An 18,324-nucleotide genomic window follows, 5' to 3' on the forward strand; every position below is an offset into this window, starting at 1 on the left:
TCTGGATGATATTTAAATAATGCTAAAACTTGGGGTGAAGGTCAAAGATGTCATCTCACTCAAGAACATTGGTTATGAGATGTTAAAAGCCTTTTATTAAATTACTTCAAATTATGAATGGGTTCTCCCAAAGAAAAATAATCTTGGTATATTACAAACAAAATTTTTGCAAAAGGGTAGATAATCATTTGCATATCTCTTTAACAATCTACGAGACTTATTATGAGTAAAAAGTAGATTCTTTCCAATTCACAAATCTGCTAACAATTTGAGGTCTTGTAAAATCTATCAAGTAAGTACTATCAAGTAAAAATTTACCCATTTAAAAATTTACCCATTATAAGCTATAGCTCATTCACAGGACTAAAAAGAAAAAGAAAACTTAAGTTTTGAGAGCAAAAAGAGAAAATTCAATGGTCTGATCCCAAAATTAAGTTACTTTTCTTGAAACAGTCTCCTAACGGAAGGGAAAAAGTCTATATTATCACTATGGAAAAAAAGGTAGCAAGGGAAGGTGACTTTCATTATTTTATATGGTCAAACACAAAACTCTGTTAGTTAACTTAAGATTAGAAATAAAAACCAAGGGATATTTAGAGGTTACTTAATCCTCCTGATTTTGGAGGCAACTGTGACTCTAGGGAGGATCTTATTTCCTCAAACTCAGCTTTACATAAAAATGCCATGAAAAAACAAGGATATAAGAGAGGAGCACAAAGACTATAACTGTTTCATTCATCTAATTTTCAATGTAAAGCATGAAAACAAGTGGCTTAGGTAAGCCTCCCAGATGGCATGCAAAGGAGCACCTACTGTTTGCTAAGTAATATAGCATCTACAGCATTGACAAAGATGGCCAGACCCTGCAGAACAATGGCTAAACAGGAAAGTTGCTTACTTACTATGCAACTTCTCCTCTTCATCACTGGAAGAAGAGCCAAGAAAAAAGACAGTTTTAGACTTAAGAAGAAGTGGAGAGATGCTGATGGAGAAGGAAATCCGCCTCGCTGGCTGTATCTGCTCCTGTGCCTCTGAGGAGTGGGTTAACAGAAGATATTAGAGCATGCATAAAAACATGCAAGCAAAGAAAGAGGCAGCTAAAATCCACATCCCAAAAATATGTACAAAGTCTAAGGTCTAACTGATTTCAAGGATGGCAGCAGAGAGGGGAGGAAAGGAGGGGGAGAGGGAGGGAAAGGGAGTGAGATAGGGAAGCAGGAGTCTGTGTTCTTTTTTCTGAGATAATCCAAGATAAACTCTTTCTTAGGTAACATAAATTTCTAGATTATGATGAAGGGATGGACTTACATTTGTCTGAATTTTCAAATAACTGCATAGGGGTTCATAACCTATAAGTTCAGGAACTTTAAAAAATTAATAATTATATTTCAAAATAATTGGTTTCTTTTTTAATCATATATTTCATTCAGTTAAAATATTATTCTGAGATAGAGGCTATAGGCTTCACTAGATTGTCAAAGAAGTTCATGATGTTAAAAGATTAAGAACCTCCAAATTATGGATTTCATTACACATGAGGGTATTTCTCCGTTCTTTTAACTTAAGATTTTGCCAAACAGGGTGCTCTGTTATCTCCTTGGTACTTACAGGAAAGTGAGGAGGAAGTGAAGTCTCAAGGCAAAGGGATTTCCAAGACTCTTAGGGGCCATTAAAGTTAGAAAATGCAATTAAAAATGCAAATCATACGTAGGTTATATCAGAATTAAAAAAGAAATCTCATTTCCTGGAACACTAAGTTAGTAAAGACCAGTGGGCTCATTTGTAGACACATAGAGAGGTTAAAAAAAATTAATTGTTCATTTGAAAGAGGTTTGCAATATGGCACTCTCTAAATTGGACTTGCTTCTATCCTCAATAAACTGTCTATAAAATCTATATGCATTTTACATGTTTTCCATTCCTTTTCAATAAAAATATGATACATTTTAGTTAGGCACAATTATATTTATGTGCACATACATACACATGTACATATGTATGTGTATATACATCCAAAACATATATAAAAACTATACTTCTCTTTCTGCATGTGTATATAAATTAAAATGTATATGCATGAATGTGTATATACGTGTTTGTTTCATATTATATAAAGTTTCACCTTTAAAAGTTAAGACTGAACAGATTTGTTTTTCATTGCTTCTATACATAGCAAGCAATGCCTATATCATCATCTTGTTGTTGCTTAAAACCCTTACCCTCTGTGTTAGAATCAATAATACTGTGTGTTGGTTCCAGGGAGTGGTAAAGCTGGGCAATGGGTGTTAAGTGACTTGGTCAGGGTCACACCACTAGGAAGTGTCTGAGGCCAGATGTAAACTCAGGAGGACTGCCCGTCTCTAAGTCTGGTTTTCAAACCACAAAGCCACCTTGCTGCCCCCATGCCTGTATCTTCTGCTTCTTCATAGAACTAGGCTAAAATGCAACAATCAGATTACTGCGCATGCACACACACACACACACACACACACACACACACACACACACACACACACACACACACACACACACAGGCATGTAGAGATATAAAAGCAGACTGATATCTGGTTAAAAGGGCCCCTCTGGTTTCTTGGCATAAGGAAGGGCCACTCTCTTCCTGGGTGTGGTGGCTGGTGTCTATTCTGTATAAATAAGACAGTTCTGTTTTTGAGGCAGCCCTAACTGAATCAGCCATACTCCAGGACAGGAGGAATGTGTTCATCCATCCAAACCCATGTACGGAAACATCCTGCATGTCTTGCAAGCTTCATGTGAAAACGGTGTCTTGGAAGGGGGTAAAAGCTTGCAGATGACCAGAAGGCAGGATGGTGGGAGAATCCATGGAGTTAGAAAGCAAAGCAGGGAGGTCTGAGGCAGTCTTTGCCACATGCTGAGCCATTCCTGAGCCCCCCTCTGCAGGAGGGGGAGAGGGGCTCTTATTTTGTCCATGTGACAGAGAAAGAAACTGAGGGTAAGGGGGGTATCATTGGTCCAGGGAAGATCTGGCCCAAGGGCAGTGCTTGCCACCTCCGCTGAAGGATCAGTAATTCAGATGGATAGCTCTTTCTCTTCTTACAGGAGTGTCCCTAGGATCATGGATTATAGGATCTAGGGCTGAAGGGAACTCAGGGGTCATTTCCTTTTTGCAGATGAGTAAACTGAGGCCCAGGGAGTTTAAGAGCCTTCCCCAAGTTCACCCAGTTGGGGTCAGAGGCAGGATTTGAACCCAGGGCTCTCAACAGTGCCAAAGCAATATAGACCATTAGTGGGTAACTACTGCTCAGAGATACACATGCTGTGCTTGAGGGGAAGCAATGAAGAATTTTATCATCTATCAGGTTTTCAAGAGGCACTGTCTGAAGCAGCCCAGAGATGGGGCACAGAGTAGTGACATGGCCTCAGAAGAGCCTGGATATATCCTTCCCCTGACAGGCATGAGTTCTATTCCCTTGGCTGAGTCCCTGAAGCTCTTCATTGTCCCCTAAGCTATACTCACTGTGGACACCTCAAAGTACCAGTTACCTCTTCCTCTTGGGAAATCCCAGAATCCATACCTCATAAGAACACAAGACTCGTGTGTGTGTGTGTGTGTGTGTGTGTGTGTGTGTGTGTGTGCTTGCTTATCCTCTCTTTGGATATCTAGATGGTTCCCCAGACACAGGCTAGAAGAGCGCAAACCCCTCCCTGTCCACCTACACACCTAGCCTTCCAGCCTTCTTAAGTTCTGCCTTCCCCAGCAAGTGAGCTTTAGACCATCTTTCTTTGTATTCTCAGGGCTTGGCATCCTGCCAATTGGTTAACTTCTCAGAGAATTAATTTCTTTATCTGAAAAATGGGGATAATGGTCCTGGAAACAGTTCACCACATAGGATTCCAAGGAAAGTACTTTTCAAATCTTAAAAGTACTACATAAATATGAGTTCTAATTTTATTACCCTTTACATGCCCAAGGTGAAACATTAAATAATGATAGCTAATATTTATGTAGTGCTTTAAGGTTTGGAAAACATTTTATATATACTATCTCATTAGGCATCTGCCCATTCAGGAATTTTTTTGGATGCCAAGAGACAAAAGTACTACGGTCTGACACAAGAAAAAGAAATGCTGAACACATTTCCTGAAGTAGTTTCTAGGTGGAAGTTCTCCAGGATATTATCCTACACAACTTAGGCAGTTTTAGTTTTAGTATGATTTCCTAGGCAATCTGTCTTTGGATAAACTGTAATCATCACACTTTCAACAGAACACCAGATTAGAGGTCTGATTATGGGCCATTGCTTCCCCCTGCCTTTTATGGCTCTTCAGGCATCAGGCTGGTGGTTTTGGTGACAAATTGTATAGAAATATCTTAAGTTATCCTGTTTGCACAGTATTTTCCTCTACACCAACAGCTTTTTGAAACAGATCCTGGACTAAAATAATGCCCTAAGTCTGTGCTTTCCAATCTGGCTGACTCCTTAACTAGACTTTCCAGCAAGATCTTAGCAGATACACTAACATGGAGAAGTGCTCAAGTCTTAACAATTCTCAAAGAACAGAGTCAGCCATTTTCTTCAGAAGGAAGTAGACGTGGTAAGGATAACAAATCAGAAATCACTGATGCAAGGGTAATTTTGAAAAGCATTCTGTTCCTAAACAATAGTGCATAGAATGAGACATAGTCATTGGGAAAATGCCTCTAACCAACATTTTCATTTCTTTGTAACAGTTTAATGTGTGGTAAGAGAAAAATGAATCATATAGACATCACAGCTATTAAGAAAATTATTTTCACTGGGGTTCACAGCTCAAATCCTTCATATTAAATTTGCTTACAATGATCCATCCATCATAACATTTGCAGCATCATTAACACTTGCTCTTCTCAAGAATCCAACTTGCCCATAGGCTTTAAAGGGAATTCACAAATTCTAATCATTTCACAAACATCCTAAATATTATCATATATAGAGAGGTATAGAGTGCTTAAGTGTTTTGAAAATAAGAGCTTCATGAACCAGTGGCAATTTAAAAAACAAACCTCTTTGGTCTTCCATTCAGATACCCAAGGGAAATTGTTCTTTAATTTTTGTTGTTGTACTCAAAATGAGTTCTACTTAAAGTCAGAATTCTAAAAATCTCCACAAGGGCTCATCATTTTTTTCAGATCAAAGCACTAACCACTAGGATCACTGAGGAAAATAAGATTAACAAGTAATTAAGTGTGTACCTGGGTGTGTTGAAGGGGGTTGGGTGTACGGAGATCAAGAGTTGTGGGATGGAGGAAGAATATAGGCAGGGATGACCTATCTTTTCATCATAGTCTCCAGGACAGAAATAATGATTAAAAAAAGAAAAAGGCTAGTAAAGATATTTATGAGCTAGTCATTCAGACTGGGTAAAAGTGGGTAGTGTGGGCCCTATGATGTGAAACAACTTTTGATAAAATTATTAAAACCTTACTCAAAGCTAAACAGAATTGATGACAGTCTGCTACTCATTCAATTCCCTCTGGTAAGCTTGAGCAGAAAATTTCCCAGCAACAGGAAGAAAAGCTATACATTGCCAGGAATTGTGGCACTCTGAGTGAGTCTGTTTTCTGGGAGTTAACTGTGTTATTTATAGTGTTTGGTTAGCAACTGAAGACCTGGCCAAAATTTTGTTTTGCTTTTTTGGAAGAAAAATAATGAAGTGCTTCAGCTATGAAGAGAAGAGTGTCACATAATATAGGATAAAAGATATTCTCCTTACTAGACGTTTCTCAGTGTTGTTTCTGTTGCTATGGGGCCCTATCCATTAAGACCACATGCTTGTTAGTCATAGTGACAGCAAAGTGCTAAAAAATCTGACTTACAGGGTTCTTACAACAATGGTCTCTCTGCCTGTTAACCTCTAGCTTTTCAATTCCACTGAAATTTCTGCTGAGAATTATTCATTTATAACATCAGCTACATAAATGCCAAAATAAAGACACCAAGAAATGGTCCCTCTAATATAACTTGTGACATTACATCTATACCTTTGAGTGGACAATCTTGGAGTTGCCAAGAAACAACAATCAAAAGGACAAGACTAATGTCCGAGTTATCGATTTGAAACTGAACAAAATGCAACCTCATGATAAGCATGAAATATACTGTGAAAAGAGGGAAAATAGATCTCTCCAATTGTCTGATTCTTTTTTCGAATTAATTTCGAGTAGTTTTTGAATAACTGCTACCAGAAAGGCACTGTACTAAAAATGCTTTAGGGTACAGAGAAGATGTTAATTCTTGTTCTCAAAAAACTTACCATCTATTAAGGGAGTAAGATAATAATATAAAGAGCTACAAAGCATCTCAGATAACATAAGAAAATTCTGTCACAGAAAAGAGAAGAAATTTTAATCCTTCACCACATACTTGGTGATACTATTTTTTTTTTCCTTTTGGCTCAATTTGAGGAATACCTCTTAGAAACCTGAAATTTCATTTACTTGACACTCTCTCAAGCCTCCATGGGATACCTAAATTTGTATTCGAGATTTAAAATATTTTTCCTGTGGATTATTTATCTCTGAACTTCTGAAAAGTAGGGACCCTGTCTATTTTGCTCTTCCTGAAGGAATACTGGAATATAACAGTATTAGTTCAGGTATTTTATATGGACAAAAAAAGATTTCTCATTGTAAATGACTTTGAAAAAGAGGCAGGGGATAAAGAGTAGATGTGTTATTTCATTGGTATGGGGAACTCCTGGATAAATGAGTATGGCTACCAATGCAAAGTCAGCACTTCTCTGTAATTTAGAATCTCAGGGAGACATCTAGAGCTCCTAAGAAGTTGAAAGACTTGTCAACCAGGTCACAAAGCCAGTATCTGTTAGAAGCGGGGCTTAAAATCTATCTACTATTCTATGATTCCTGTTTGAAAAAAAAATGGGGTAAAAACTCAGTGAAATTCATCAAAGCTCAAGCTTTCTTTTAAGAGACCTTAATATAATTTCATTACCATTTAAACCATGAAATTATATAGATTTATTATTTTTAGATAGATATATTCAAGCATATAATAAATTATATCTTTATTATAATCCCCTTCAAATACAATATGGAGCTATCTTAACTTAAAAACATTATCTTGAGTTTAAACACCATTATTTGAATTAGAATTAGAAGTAAGAGAAATCTAAGGTCTGAGCAACTGTGAGGCAAGTGACATGCAAAGGTCAACTAAAGAGAAAAACAACAGGTTTTCAGAAGGTGATGACATTGTACCTTTAAAGAAAAAGTTAAAAGGGGGAAAAAATATGGTTGAAAAACTGTATACTTACTGTCTAATCCAGGATGGCTAATTGTCATTAATGAGATGGATTTTGTCAATGGAGAAGACATGGATGATGTACAGTAATTAAACCCCTGTTGCTTAACTCTCTGGCGTGGCTGTGAAATAGAGCACAACAAAGAGTTCACTCAAGCATCAGGTTGTGGAATAAGATTACTCAAAATCACTCTGGTCTGACAATACTACAAAGCTGAAAAGAAAATGTTTGGAAGGAGATTAAATCTTAAAAGTGAAGTTTTATTTATGCAAAAAGGGGGAAATGACATTCATAGGAATATCCACGTTCTTTTCTCTCTTATTTATTTGCTTTACCCCTCTATTAGTCTATAAATTCCATAAAGAAATATTTATTTCTTAGGAAAAATTCTACTAGGGGAAAATATTATTCCTCCTCTATCCCCCCCACCTCCTTTCCAGTGCCTAACAGTGTCTTATAGCAGTAACTTATATAGAGTAGGGACTCAATAAAGAATGGTTGTGAAACATGTGTACCACTTTAACTCTAAAAAGACTAATACCATCTTTATTTAGAAGCTTTTATAGGCTAAAAAGAATTAACAAAAATTTATTAAGCATCTACCATGTGTCAGGGAATATGATAAATCTTGGGGGCTCCAGAAAAGGGCAAAAAAAAAAGTCCCTGCCCTCAAGGAATCGAATAGGGTGGTGGTAGTGGGACAAGAAACAAATTATCTATGTACAAATGATATATATTGTATAAACTGGAGATAATCTCATAGAGAAGGTATTAAAATTAAGGAGAACCAAAAAAGGGTTCTTACAGAAAGTAGTATCTCAATCTGAGACTTGGAAAAATTTTATAGGCAGTCATATGTTCTTAAAAACATCACTTACTTGAATTAAAAGCAAAGAATATCTTCATTCATAGAAATTAAAAGGCACATGAAAATTGAAAATGGCTTTGCCAATATCACAAAGTAAGTTGAATCTGGAAATAAAATTTAAATCTCTTTAATTATATCTGAAAACTAGACTGTCCCATCTGAAATAAAAGTTAATTGATCTTGATTCTCTGGTTGATCTTCTAATTCTTCAGTAGAATCAATGAACATTCGAGTTGGAAATTATCTCTTAAGTTGTCTAGTACAACTTCTTACAATTAACATAGGATTCTGTTGTATAACACTTTGACAAATAGTCCTTTTGACTCTACTTATATACTTCCACTAATGGAGAACTCAATGCTTAAGATAATCTAGTCTAACTGTTGAAATTTTCTAATTAAGGTAATATTCTCATTTTACTGAACCAAAATTTGTCTTTCAACTTCTTCCCATTAGCAATCTATTTAATGTGACAGAAATAACAGAAATCCACTCCTTTCATTTCTCCTAAGACCAAAATATCCCTTGTCCTACTCATGTCATGAAACCTAAGACAAACTCTTCCTATAGTTTTAAATGCTCAGAGAATAAGGAAGATAAAATAAAGGTGTTATCAGTCCTGGACTTTTTTTAGATACGACTCAACCACAAGCACAAGGTTAGGGTTGTAAGTCCCATAAACATCCATTAATAGTTATACAAGAAAAAGGTGTCCCCTTTTACCAACACATTCGTAAAGGCAGCCATATAAGCCAAGATCAATAATTTCATGTAATTCTAAATTCTTTAGCTAGGAGACCAAGTCAGAAAGGATTATATACTTTAAGGCTAATAGACAGAAATTCAGGAATAATACAGTCCTTATTGAAAAGACAGTCATTCATCAAATTTATGAAATATCTGTCTTAGTAAAAGGACTGTAATAATAATAATTAGAAAACTAAAACTCTCTTTTCCCAGTCAAGCATATTCATTCCTTTCCTTTTTCTGATTCTTCTTATCACTAGGTCAAACAAATATAATAAATTGTTTCAAGTAAATATACTCAGAGCATAGCTTTACAAATTTAGCTTAAAAAATTAAAAGACCAAGGCATGTAACAGAATAGGCAAAATCTTAAAATTATTTTGTCTAAAGATTGATTTTCATTAGGTACATTCCAATTCCTCTAAGGCTTTGAACATAACTATATATATTATATTCTTATATGAAGAATATATATAGTTATATGTTGTCACGACTCAATGTTTTTCCAGATTCCTTTTGAGAGTAGTTAATTCCCATTAGAATGTAAGCTCCTTAAAGTTACAGACTGTTTTAAAAAATTGTTTCCAGTGTTCAGCACGGTACCTGGGACAAGGTAGGTGCATAATAAATGCTTTGTGTGTATCTATGTGTGTGTGTATAGAAACTATAGAGTTATCTGTGTCATAGTAATACAAGCATTATGTCCATTTTACTCATGAAGATATGGAGACAGAATGGTTAAGCAGCTTGTCCAACGTCACACAGCTTATAAATCACATAGCCAGGACTTGAAATTCAGATCTCCTGGTTACCAAGTAAAATTTCCTTCAATTATATCACACAGTACCATATAATAGTACAGGATGTCCCCAAAGTGAGTACATTTTTAAGCTGTAAGTTTAATACTTTAAAGTTTTAAAATGCACTAAGACTTTAGGGATACCTGTACCATTTAGCTTGCATATTAACATTTAATGGAGAAGGAATAAGGTAGAGAAAGAAATTTGTTATTCTTTAAAAAAAGAAAATTTGACAACCACCAAAAAGAAGAAGATTCAATTAGGTAACAAGGGGGCAGTTGGGTGGCTCAGTGGATTGAGAGCCAGGCCTAGAGACAGAAAGTCCTAGGTTCAAATCTGGCCTCAGATACTTCCCAGCTGTGTGACCCTGGGCAAGTCACTTAACCCCCATTGCCTAGCCCTTACCACTCTTCTGCCTTGTAACCAATACATAGTATAGATTCCAAGATAGAAGGTAAGAGTTAAAAGAAATCAGGTAACAAGGCATAATGAAACCATTTAAACATAGCTGCTCAGCAAGTCTAGAGCTGAGAAATACATATGCTGAAAGCAAATGTGTCCTTATCATATTTGCCTAAGAGAGTAGGTAAATTCTGACATTTCCTTAGGTATTGCACAGAATTCAATTCAACTTGCATTTAAATGCTACCAATGTGCAAGGCACTAGGGATAACACCAATAGAAAGTTATTTCATTATATTTCATTTTGGAAAGTTTAATAGTGCCATGAAAAACAATGACAAACATTTCCCTTCCCTATTTTCATAGAAAAAGTTCTTCAAAAGAGTCTTCTGATGTTCCATTTGACAGTGGACGAGGCAGATCTCTACAGCAGCCCAACGCTCTGCCACAGATTCCATTTTAATTTTTATAAACTTTAAAAAGCCTTGGAATGTTCCAATAGTATTATAAGCACTTTCATATGGGCTAGAATATCTAATCCATGATTAACAAAAACTATGTGTACATCATGATACAAGTATCCAAGAGTAAACTTCTTGGAAAAATAGAAGCTGGCACTAAATTCTAATTTATACACCTTGTGATCAACATGGATTTCTACGGCCAAAGAATTCGCCAACTAATAGCCAACCTACTAGCAATGATTCTCCCTCCTAATGGTGGGGCCACTCTTCAGTGTTTATTCCAGCATACCAGAACCTGCCAAATCTAAAATCCACTATGTCCAAAATAGAAATCATTACATTCTCCCAACAACCCTCACCTCCTTTTCATTTCCTTATTTCTACTGAAGAATCCATTTTCAGTTTCCTTCTTAATTCCAAGGCAACCTTGTCATTATCCTTGCTCAAGCCCTCACTGCCCACCTGTCAAATCTTGCCATATTTCCCTCCAGAGTACCTCCTGCCTTTGTTCTCACTACTTGGATATTACTACCTTAGTTCAAGCACTCATCATCTTTTGCTTCAATTACTGAATTCACTCTCCATTCCAAGTACATCCTCAACACAACTGGCTAAAAGATTTTCCTAAAGTATAGGTCTTTCCAGGTCACCCTCTTCCTCAAAACACAGGGTATCCCTATTGAGAATAAGATTAACAGAAATTCTTCTGGTTGGCTTTTTTAAAGCCTTCATTAGCTGGTCTTAAACTACCCTTCTAGACTATCAGTTTGATTCCCTTTCCCACACTATTTAAGTCAAACTGCCCTCCTTCCTGTTTCTCAGAGATGACACTACAATCTCTACCTCTGAGCCTTTATACATCTATTCTATCACTGTGCCTGGGATGATGTCCTTCTCATGGCCACCTTCTACAATTCCTTATTTCCTTTAAGACTCAATCAAGAATTATCTTCTAAGGTCTTGATCCTTGCTAATGCCCTTCCTATTTATTTTGAATACATGTTTATACATATATTTTGTTTCATCTAATTGGACCTCCTTGAGAGAAGTGACTATTTTAGGGTTTTTTGTCTATATCTCTATTACTTGACACATAGTAGATCCTAAATAAATGTCTGTAACTAAGTTAATCATGTTTATTGGTAGGAAAAGTGGTATAAGTATTCCCCATAATTCTTACATGAAAACTAAAACTATAGCTTAGCTATGGAGAAAACTATAAGCTTAAAAGATCAAAAGCATGGACTTAAAGCTCCCCAGTCAGAAGCAAGTACAAAAGCAATTAGTAAGCATTTACTATGTGCCAGGCATGGTATTAAATGTTGAGGAAACAGAAGAAGAAAGGGAAAAAACAGAGTTCTTACACTCAAAACAGTTCAAATGATAATAGGAGAGATAATATGCAATAAGCTATATACAAATAAGCTACATATAGGATGAATTGGAGGTAACCTCAAAGGGGAAGCTTCTTGCAAAAATTTAACTGAGACTGAAAGGAAGCCAGGGAAATAAAGAGAGGGAGATTAGATGGAGAGTCTATAGGCCCAGATGGCAGCCAGAGAAAAAAGTAAAACATTACAACAGGGAAGCCCAAGAGAGGCCTTGAACAAATTACTGAATGTTATAGTACCTATATTTTTTACTTGCTATGTATGGAGAAAGTACTTATAGTATTAAAGCTAAAGAAATAAGTAGTGGAGGTGTGAAGTCTTACTACTATATCTGGTGGTAAGACGCCTACCAGAGCAAGAGGAAACACACTTAAAATCAAAGCCACTTTCTAATTAAAGGAGGCCTTGACAGGCAACTTTTCCTTAGGTAAATTAGTCCAGAATTACTATAATTGGTGAGTTTTGATATAGTACCAAGCTAAACTGATGTATTGGGCACTATCAAGTAGAAGAGAAAAAACTCTTCTCAGGTAGTAAGCCTCCTGCCTAGTATGGTCTTTCCTATCAAGTCAGCTTGAGAGCAATAAAATACACATTCCTAAATTACCTTCTCAGAGCTAGAGATGGACTTACCTGATGGTCGAATATGCTGTGCTCTCTCTGGTCTGACTCTAGGTCCTCTTCAGTGAGGGACACCAAAGAGTCACCACGTTCCTCGCCACCGAAGGGATTTCGCCTCAGCTCTTTTGAGTTTGTAGAGTTGGCATCCAAGGCTGAGGAGGGCTTGTTGTTGTCCCCAGCTCCTCCAGAGAGGCCTTCTAAACTGAAACTGAATGAAGGCCACAACCGTTAATCTCTGAATCTCAAAAAAGAAGACACTCAAAAAGTAGGAGCCCTTTCAGGCAGCCACTGCCAACTACACTATCATTCTTTGAATGTTTGTTGTCATGCTAACCATGTAGCCAGCCTGAAGAGATGGGTGCAAAACACTGGATGGGTGCAGAATACCTCTCAAACCAAATTTCCTAATCTGTTTTCCTTTTCTAATCCATCCAAAGTATTTGAGAAGGGATCGTTGAGTGAAGGAAATCTAATTCACTAAATTTTTATTCTGCCAATAGAGTTCATCTTTTGGCTCATAAACTTCACACTGTAAAAGAAGTTCTGTGTGATTAAATGTATATAACTTTTTCTTGGATCTACTGATTCTGCTGCCCTGACAGGTAAATTACCAAAACATAGATAACAATGTTTGTAATCTTTGGTAGCCAAACATGGCATTTTGGCTTTGTAGAATGTGTTACTTGTAATCTAGAAATTATTTATTTTTCAGATATAAAAACTGATCATTGAGGAATTATAATCTGGATCAATGAAGGGGATACACTGAATAAATCACAGGTATGCTGGAAATCAACATAGCTGATCTACAGTATAATTGACAAACACTTAAACACACAATACATTTTTGTGTTTCCTTCCCCAAGCACTGATAGAATTGTTGAGTAATTTTAAAAATCACAGATCTAGCCAGCCAACACCAATGCCATAGGCTTCCTGGGAAATGTTAGTTGCAGACAAACATATATCACCTTGAAAGCAAAAGCTGCTAATCACATTTGGTAAAAAGTTATCCCCTGGGGGCTTTAAATTTACATTTTACCACTGTCAAAGAATAAAGATATACTTAGGAGTTTTGATATTTTGAATGGGAATCAGGAGCCAAATATTTTGGTGAGTTTGGCATAATTTTTTTATTTGAAGGTACCTTATAATTAGCTTTTTCCAAATATCTTGAGAATAGGAAAAAAAATATATAGCAAATTTTCTCCTGGGAACTGTCTAAACAAGAAAAACAGAAAACTACAAAAAAAAATTTTTTTAAACCCTTACCTTCTGTCTTATAATTAATACTGTGTATTGGTTTTAAGGCAGAAAAGATAGTAAGGGCTATGGGAGTTAAGTGACGTGGCCAAGGTCACGCAGCTAAGGTCTGAGGCTAGATTTGAACCTAGGACCTCTCATTTCGAGGCCTGGCTCTCAATCCATTGGGCCACCCAGCTGCCTCCCCTACAAAAATTCTGATGGAAATTTCTGTAAGATAAACCACTGTGTCTTATTTTGTAGACAGTAGTAGATGGAAAAAGTTCTAGATTAAAACTAATTAGATCTAGGTTTGACTTGCAAGGTCCAAGGGATTACAGTACTACCCTGGAATAAATATAATTGAGAGGGGTGTGTGTGTGTGTGTGTGTGTGTGTGTGTGTGTGTGTGTGTGTGTGTGTGTGTGTGTTTGTGCGTATGTGTGCATGTGTGCGTGCATGTACACACACAAATATGATGTTTATTAGTTGAAAAGTGTGTTAAAATAAAACGTTTGTCCTGTTATGGTATGTATTACATAGAACACAAACCAATTAATTTTCCTAATACTAATGTAACCATCACAAAATGGCATTCATTTTCAGTAACATTCTGAGAAATTTAGACTAAAGATAAAGTAGAGGCATTGAAAAAGAAATCTTGTTCTTCACTGGATGTGAATTTTAAAAGCTTAGGAATCTGTGTTAACCAGAAAGTTTAATTCTGAAATTATTTTGACAAATAGTTGACTACTCAAGAAGGAAAGAATAGGTCAATGAAGTAGAGATAAGATTATGTGCAATTAAAAATCCAAAAAGGTAATGGATTTGGGAACAAAATAGAACCATATTTCCTTTCCTTTCTTGGCTCTTATCATTGTTAATCTTTCAAACTCCTAAGGATTTTGGTGTTAGAACAAAGAGAAGAACAAAAGGAAAAAAGCAGTCCTACCACGGCCATACATATTTTTTTTTAGGTAACTCCAATTCTAAAGCCACTAAGGACACACAGGTTGCAATCAACTAATGCTCAAGACCAGAGCCTCAATTACACCTAAGTCAGCAATGGCAGGAAGAAAGAAAGTACCCCCCAAATGAGTGCAAGTATTCATAGATAAAGCAGGCTTGCTCATATACATTCCAGTTACTGCAGAACTCCAAGCCAAAAGCCAAGACTGCCGCACTTCGCAGGCCCCCCTTTGGCTGCTGGACACATAATAATACTATACCTTCTACAATTAAAGTCAGCACTCAGGACAGCAGAGTATTGCACGCCAGAGGGACACCAGCTCATACTAGGGATATCAAAGGCAGAAAAAGAGATATGGGGAAAGATCAAGGTGGAGGACAGATATTACTAGATTGCAAAAGAAAGGGGAATAGTTAGAGATAGCCTAACATTCAATTTTCAAAAAAGTTTTGAAAAGTTATATCATTTTAAAGACTTAGAAATGGGATAGAAAGAGATTTCATTTCCTTACTGACCTCCCAAAAAGATCATGATGGCACCAAAAATTAAACACCTACAAAGAGTATATCAAACTGAACTATGGAGAAGAGATTTCAGTTCCACTTCCATCACTTTTAGGCAAGAAGCATCCCAATGGCACAAAGGATAAGATAAACATTCGGAATGCTGTACTTCACAAAGCAGTCATCCTTGTTTTGTATGGTTTTATCAAGCTAGGATAGAATTTGTATTACTGAGTAATATCTGATCATGCCATCACTCATTCTCATCAGATTAACTCAACATAGAAATGTCACATAATATTTACAAGGCTTTATATTACAAATTATGACTACCTTTTCTTAAAAAGAAAAAAAAAAGGGAAACCTAGAAATATGCCTAGCTAAGAATCAAGTGTATGACTGTACATATGCTCTATATAATCTTCCCCTATGAATATTCTTTCTTTCACAAAAGTAAAAGAAAGGGTTTGGTAGCTTAGCAGGTTTCCATTTCACTTTAAAGAGCAGGGACATTTACATAATGGTCAGAATTCAGAGCAAATATACAAACAAGCATCAATGGCCAACTCAACAAATAAGTATTCCATGAAAGGACAAGTTAATCTACAGTCTACCAGTCAAACTATTTTTAATGCAAATCTTAATTTTTTTTTCACCTTGATGTTTCTAGGAGTAATTCAGGAAGCTATTATTTTAAAGAACAAACAAACAAAAGAACTACTGCTGCCCGAGCTTTTAAAGGGCCTCTAAGTGACATTCCTGTTTGGGAAGGTAGGTGGGTATGGACAGCTCCTGAGTAATTGCTCTTAAAGTTTATTTAAAGAGAGAAGATGGAGATGAATACAATATATTCAGTCCAGATTTCTCATCTGAATCTTACCAAGGCAGGTGAGAAAGCTGGAATATACAAGGAACTACTATATTAGCTTCTGACCAAAACTGAATAATAATTAATCTTGGAAGGTAAAATGGGAGGGCAGAAAGTAGACAGAGGCAGAAGAAGGAAAATCACTTTCCTCAAAACTATAAAATAATTAAACTGAAATATCATTTAATTTGCAACAGAAAATTCTGGAGCCTACAAAAAGTCGTAGTTCTGTAAAAAAAAATACTTAGATACAGGCATTGACAAAGTTAGTTCAAGGCTCAACCATAGATATATTCTATATGACTATAATAAAAAAAATTCCTCCATATACATAAATAACTCAATCTCTAACGAAGTAAATGTTCATCTTCAAAGTATGTTAATGCATGTATGACAAACTAGTCAACCATTCATGTGTCCTTAAAAGGCCTAATTTTAGAAGCATAATATAATGAAATGAAGAGGGATTATTAAATAAATCATCCTTTTAAAAATAAGTTGCTATAGACATAAGAATGAGTATGATTTTTAAAAATATAGTTAAGATAAGGTGGAATATTTAGATGAAATGGATAATTATAAAAATGATAACAAAATAAAGGCCAGCAACAGAAAAGGGAAATAAGGGATAAAACATGAAGAAAAGTAGGAGATATTACTTATCTTTATCCTGAGAGAGAAAATCCCATTTAGAGTATCACTAGTGTAAAATACCAACAGTATTCCTGGGATTGGTTTATTCTTTTCAGATATATCTCATTTAATTATAATACTTGAGGTACCTGAAGGCTTTTTTTTCATGATTTTCATGAAACCTTGGCTATTTTAAAACCTAAAAAGCATATAATGCAAATGCTAACATGCCACATACTACAAGCTGAACTTATCAATAATAGATTCATTTGTTTGTCTTCTATTATATATATACATATAAATTCTTACTCTCTTTGGTTATCTATGTATGATTGCTGAGTTGCTCCACACTCAAAAAGACCTAGATTGTGTTGAGGAAACTGTCTCCTTTGGCATAGCCAAATTCTTAATTCAAATTTAATGAATGCATATTTATAGAGAGTTTCCCTGATTAATGAGCCAGACAAGATCAAAAGTATTTGAAATTAAAAGGTCTCTTAAAAAAAAATCTCCTATGATAAAGGCGCCAAAGAAGATGTACACTAACTAGCTCTAAGATAAAACTGTAAGAGAATTTTTTATAACACAAATACAATCTAATAGGGAAACTTAAATTACACTTGGAAACAAAAGCTGGTTCACAAAATCTGCAATTAAAAGAAACATTCATTTGAAAAACATGGGAAAAATTAGCGTTAAGTCTCTAAAGATGACTTTGGTTAAGTTTTTAAATATTCCTTTAAAAATGTTGGTCAGGGAGCAGCTGGGTAGCTCAGTGGATTGAGTGCCTGGCCTAGAAACAGGAGGTCCTAGGTTCAAATCTGGCCTCAGACACTTCCTAGCTGTGTGACCCTGGGCAAATTACTTGACCCCCATTGCCCAGCCCTAACCACTCTTATGCCTTGGAACCAATACACAGAATTGATTCCAAGACCGAAGGTAAGGGTTTTTTAAAAAAATGTTGGCCAATAAGCTTATATAGTAAAATCAATTATCAGCCTTTTAAGGAAGCTTAATGTTTACCATGCACTAATGTATCTCCCTTCAATGCTGCAAAAGCCAATAAAGACCAATACCACCAATAAAATCCAAACCAAATTAAACCAAAATGTACTCCTATTCCTAAAGCTGGAAATGTGAGGAGATTGGAAAAACATTAGGACCTGACAAGTCTCTTTATTTTGCTTTCTTTCTGCTGGGATCTGGGATTAGGTAAAAAAGGAAGAGTGAAGAGGAAGGAACAAGAGAAGAAAAATGGACATGAAAAATAACAAGGAAATCAAAACTGATAGGCCTGGTGACATTCTGGCAGGGAATTAAATGGAAAATCAGTCAAATGGCCTATAGAAGCTAATGTACAAGTTTACCTATTCTCACCGATCATGTATAAATTTAACTCCAATCTTACTTCAACCTTTGAATAGTCTTTGGACTGTACAAGAGAATGTAGGGATTCTAATAAAGTTATTTTCCATGTTAATAATAACTCACAGTAAGAAAAACTTTTCATTGGGGGAAAAAAAACAAAATTATAA

At 35.8% G+C, this 18,324-nt stretch overlaps 1 protein-coding gene and 1 long non-coding RNA gene across 20 annotated transcripts in view; one reads left to right on the top strand and one right to left on the bottom strand.

The window, feature by feature from the left end:
* Window positions 1-18,275, top strand: part of LOC103093443 (uncharacterized) — a 72,740-nt gene extending 54,465 nt beyond the window's left edge. For 3 of the 6 annotated variants that reach the window (XR_008913840.1, XR_008913841.1, XR_008913842.1), the window contains 4 exons: window positions 12,629-12,839; window positions 13,287-13,354; window positions 15,959-16,059; window positions 18,002-18,275. This is a non-coding gene — a long non-coding RNA (uncharacterized LOC103093443). Of the gene's footprint in view, window positions 1-12,628; window positions 13,177-13,286; window positions 13,355-15,958; window positions 16,060-18,001 lie in introns of all 6 variants that reach the window. The other 3 variants (XR_460500.3, XR_001629491.2, XR_001629490.2) reach the window with 2 other exon arrangements.
* The window catches only part of AKAP13 (A-kinase anchoring protein 13), a 422,215-nt gene that overhangs the window by 71,728 nt on the left and 332,163 nt on the right, over window positions 1-18,324 (bottom strand). For 5 of the 14 annotated variants that reach the window (XR_008913836.1, XM_056806773.1, XM_056806772.1 and 2 more), the window contains 4 exons: window positions 15,045-15,110; window positions 12,587-12,782; window positions 7,294-7,402; window positions 903-1,031 (listed from right to left, as the gene is read on the bottom strand). Coding sequence is in view for 13 of the 14 variants with exons in the window: in XM_056806773.1 (XP_056662751.1) it covers window positions 903-1,031; window positions 7,294-7,402; window positions 12,587-12,782; window positions 15,045-15,110 (500 nt within the window). In the remaining variant the exon portion in view is untranslated. The remainder of the gene's footprint in view (window positions 1-902; window positions 1,032-7,293; window positions 7,403-12,586; window positions 12,783-15,044; window positions 15,111-18,324) is intronic. The other 9 variants (XM_056806779.1, XM_056806778.1, XM_056806795.1 and 6 more) reach the window with 3 other exon arrangements.

This window comes from Monodelphis domestica, chromosome 1 (genome assembly GCF_027887165.1).
Source record: "Monodelphis domestica isolate mMonDom1 chromosome 1, mMonDom1.pri, whole genome shotgun sequence".
Lineage (NCBI taxonomy): Eukaryota > Metazoa > Chordata > Mammalia > Didelphimorphia > Didelphidae > Monodelphis > Monodelphis domestica.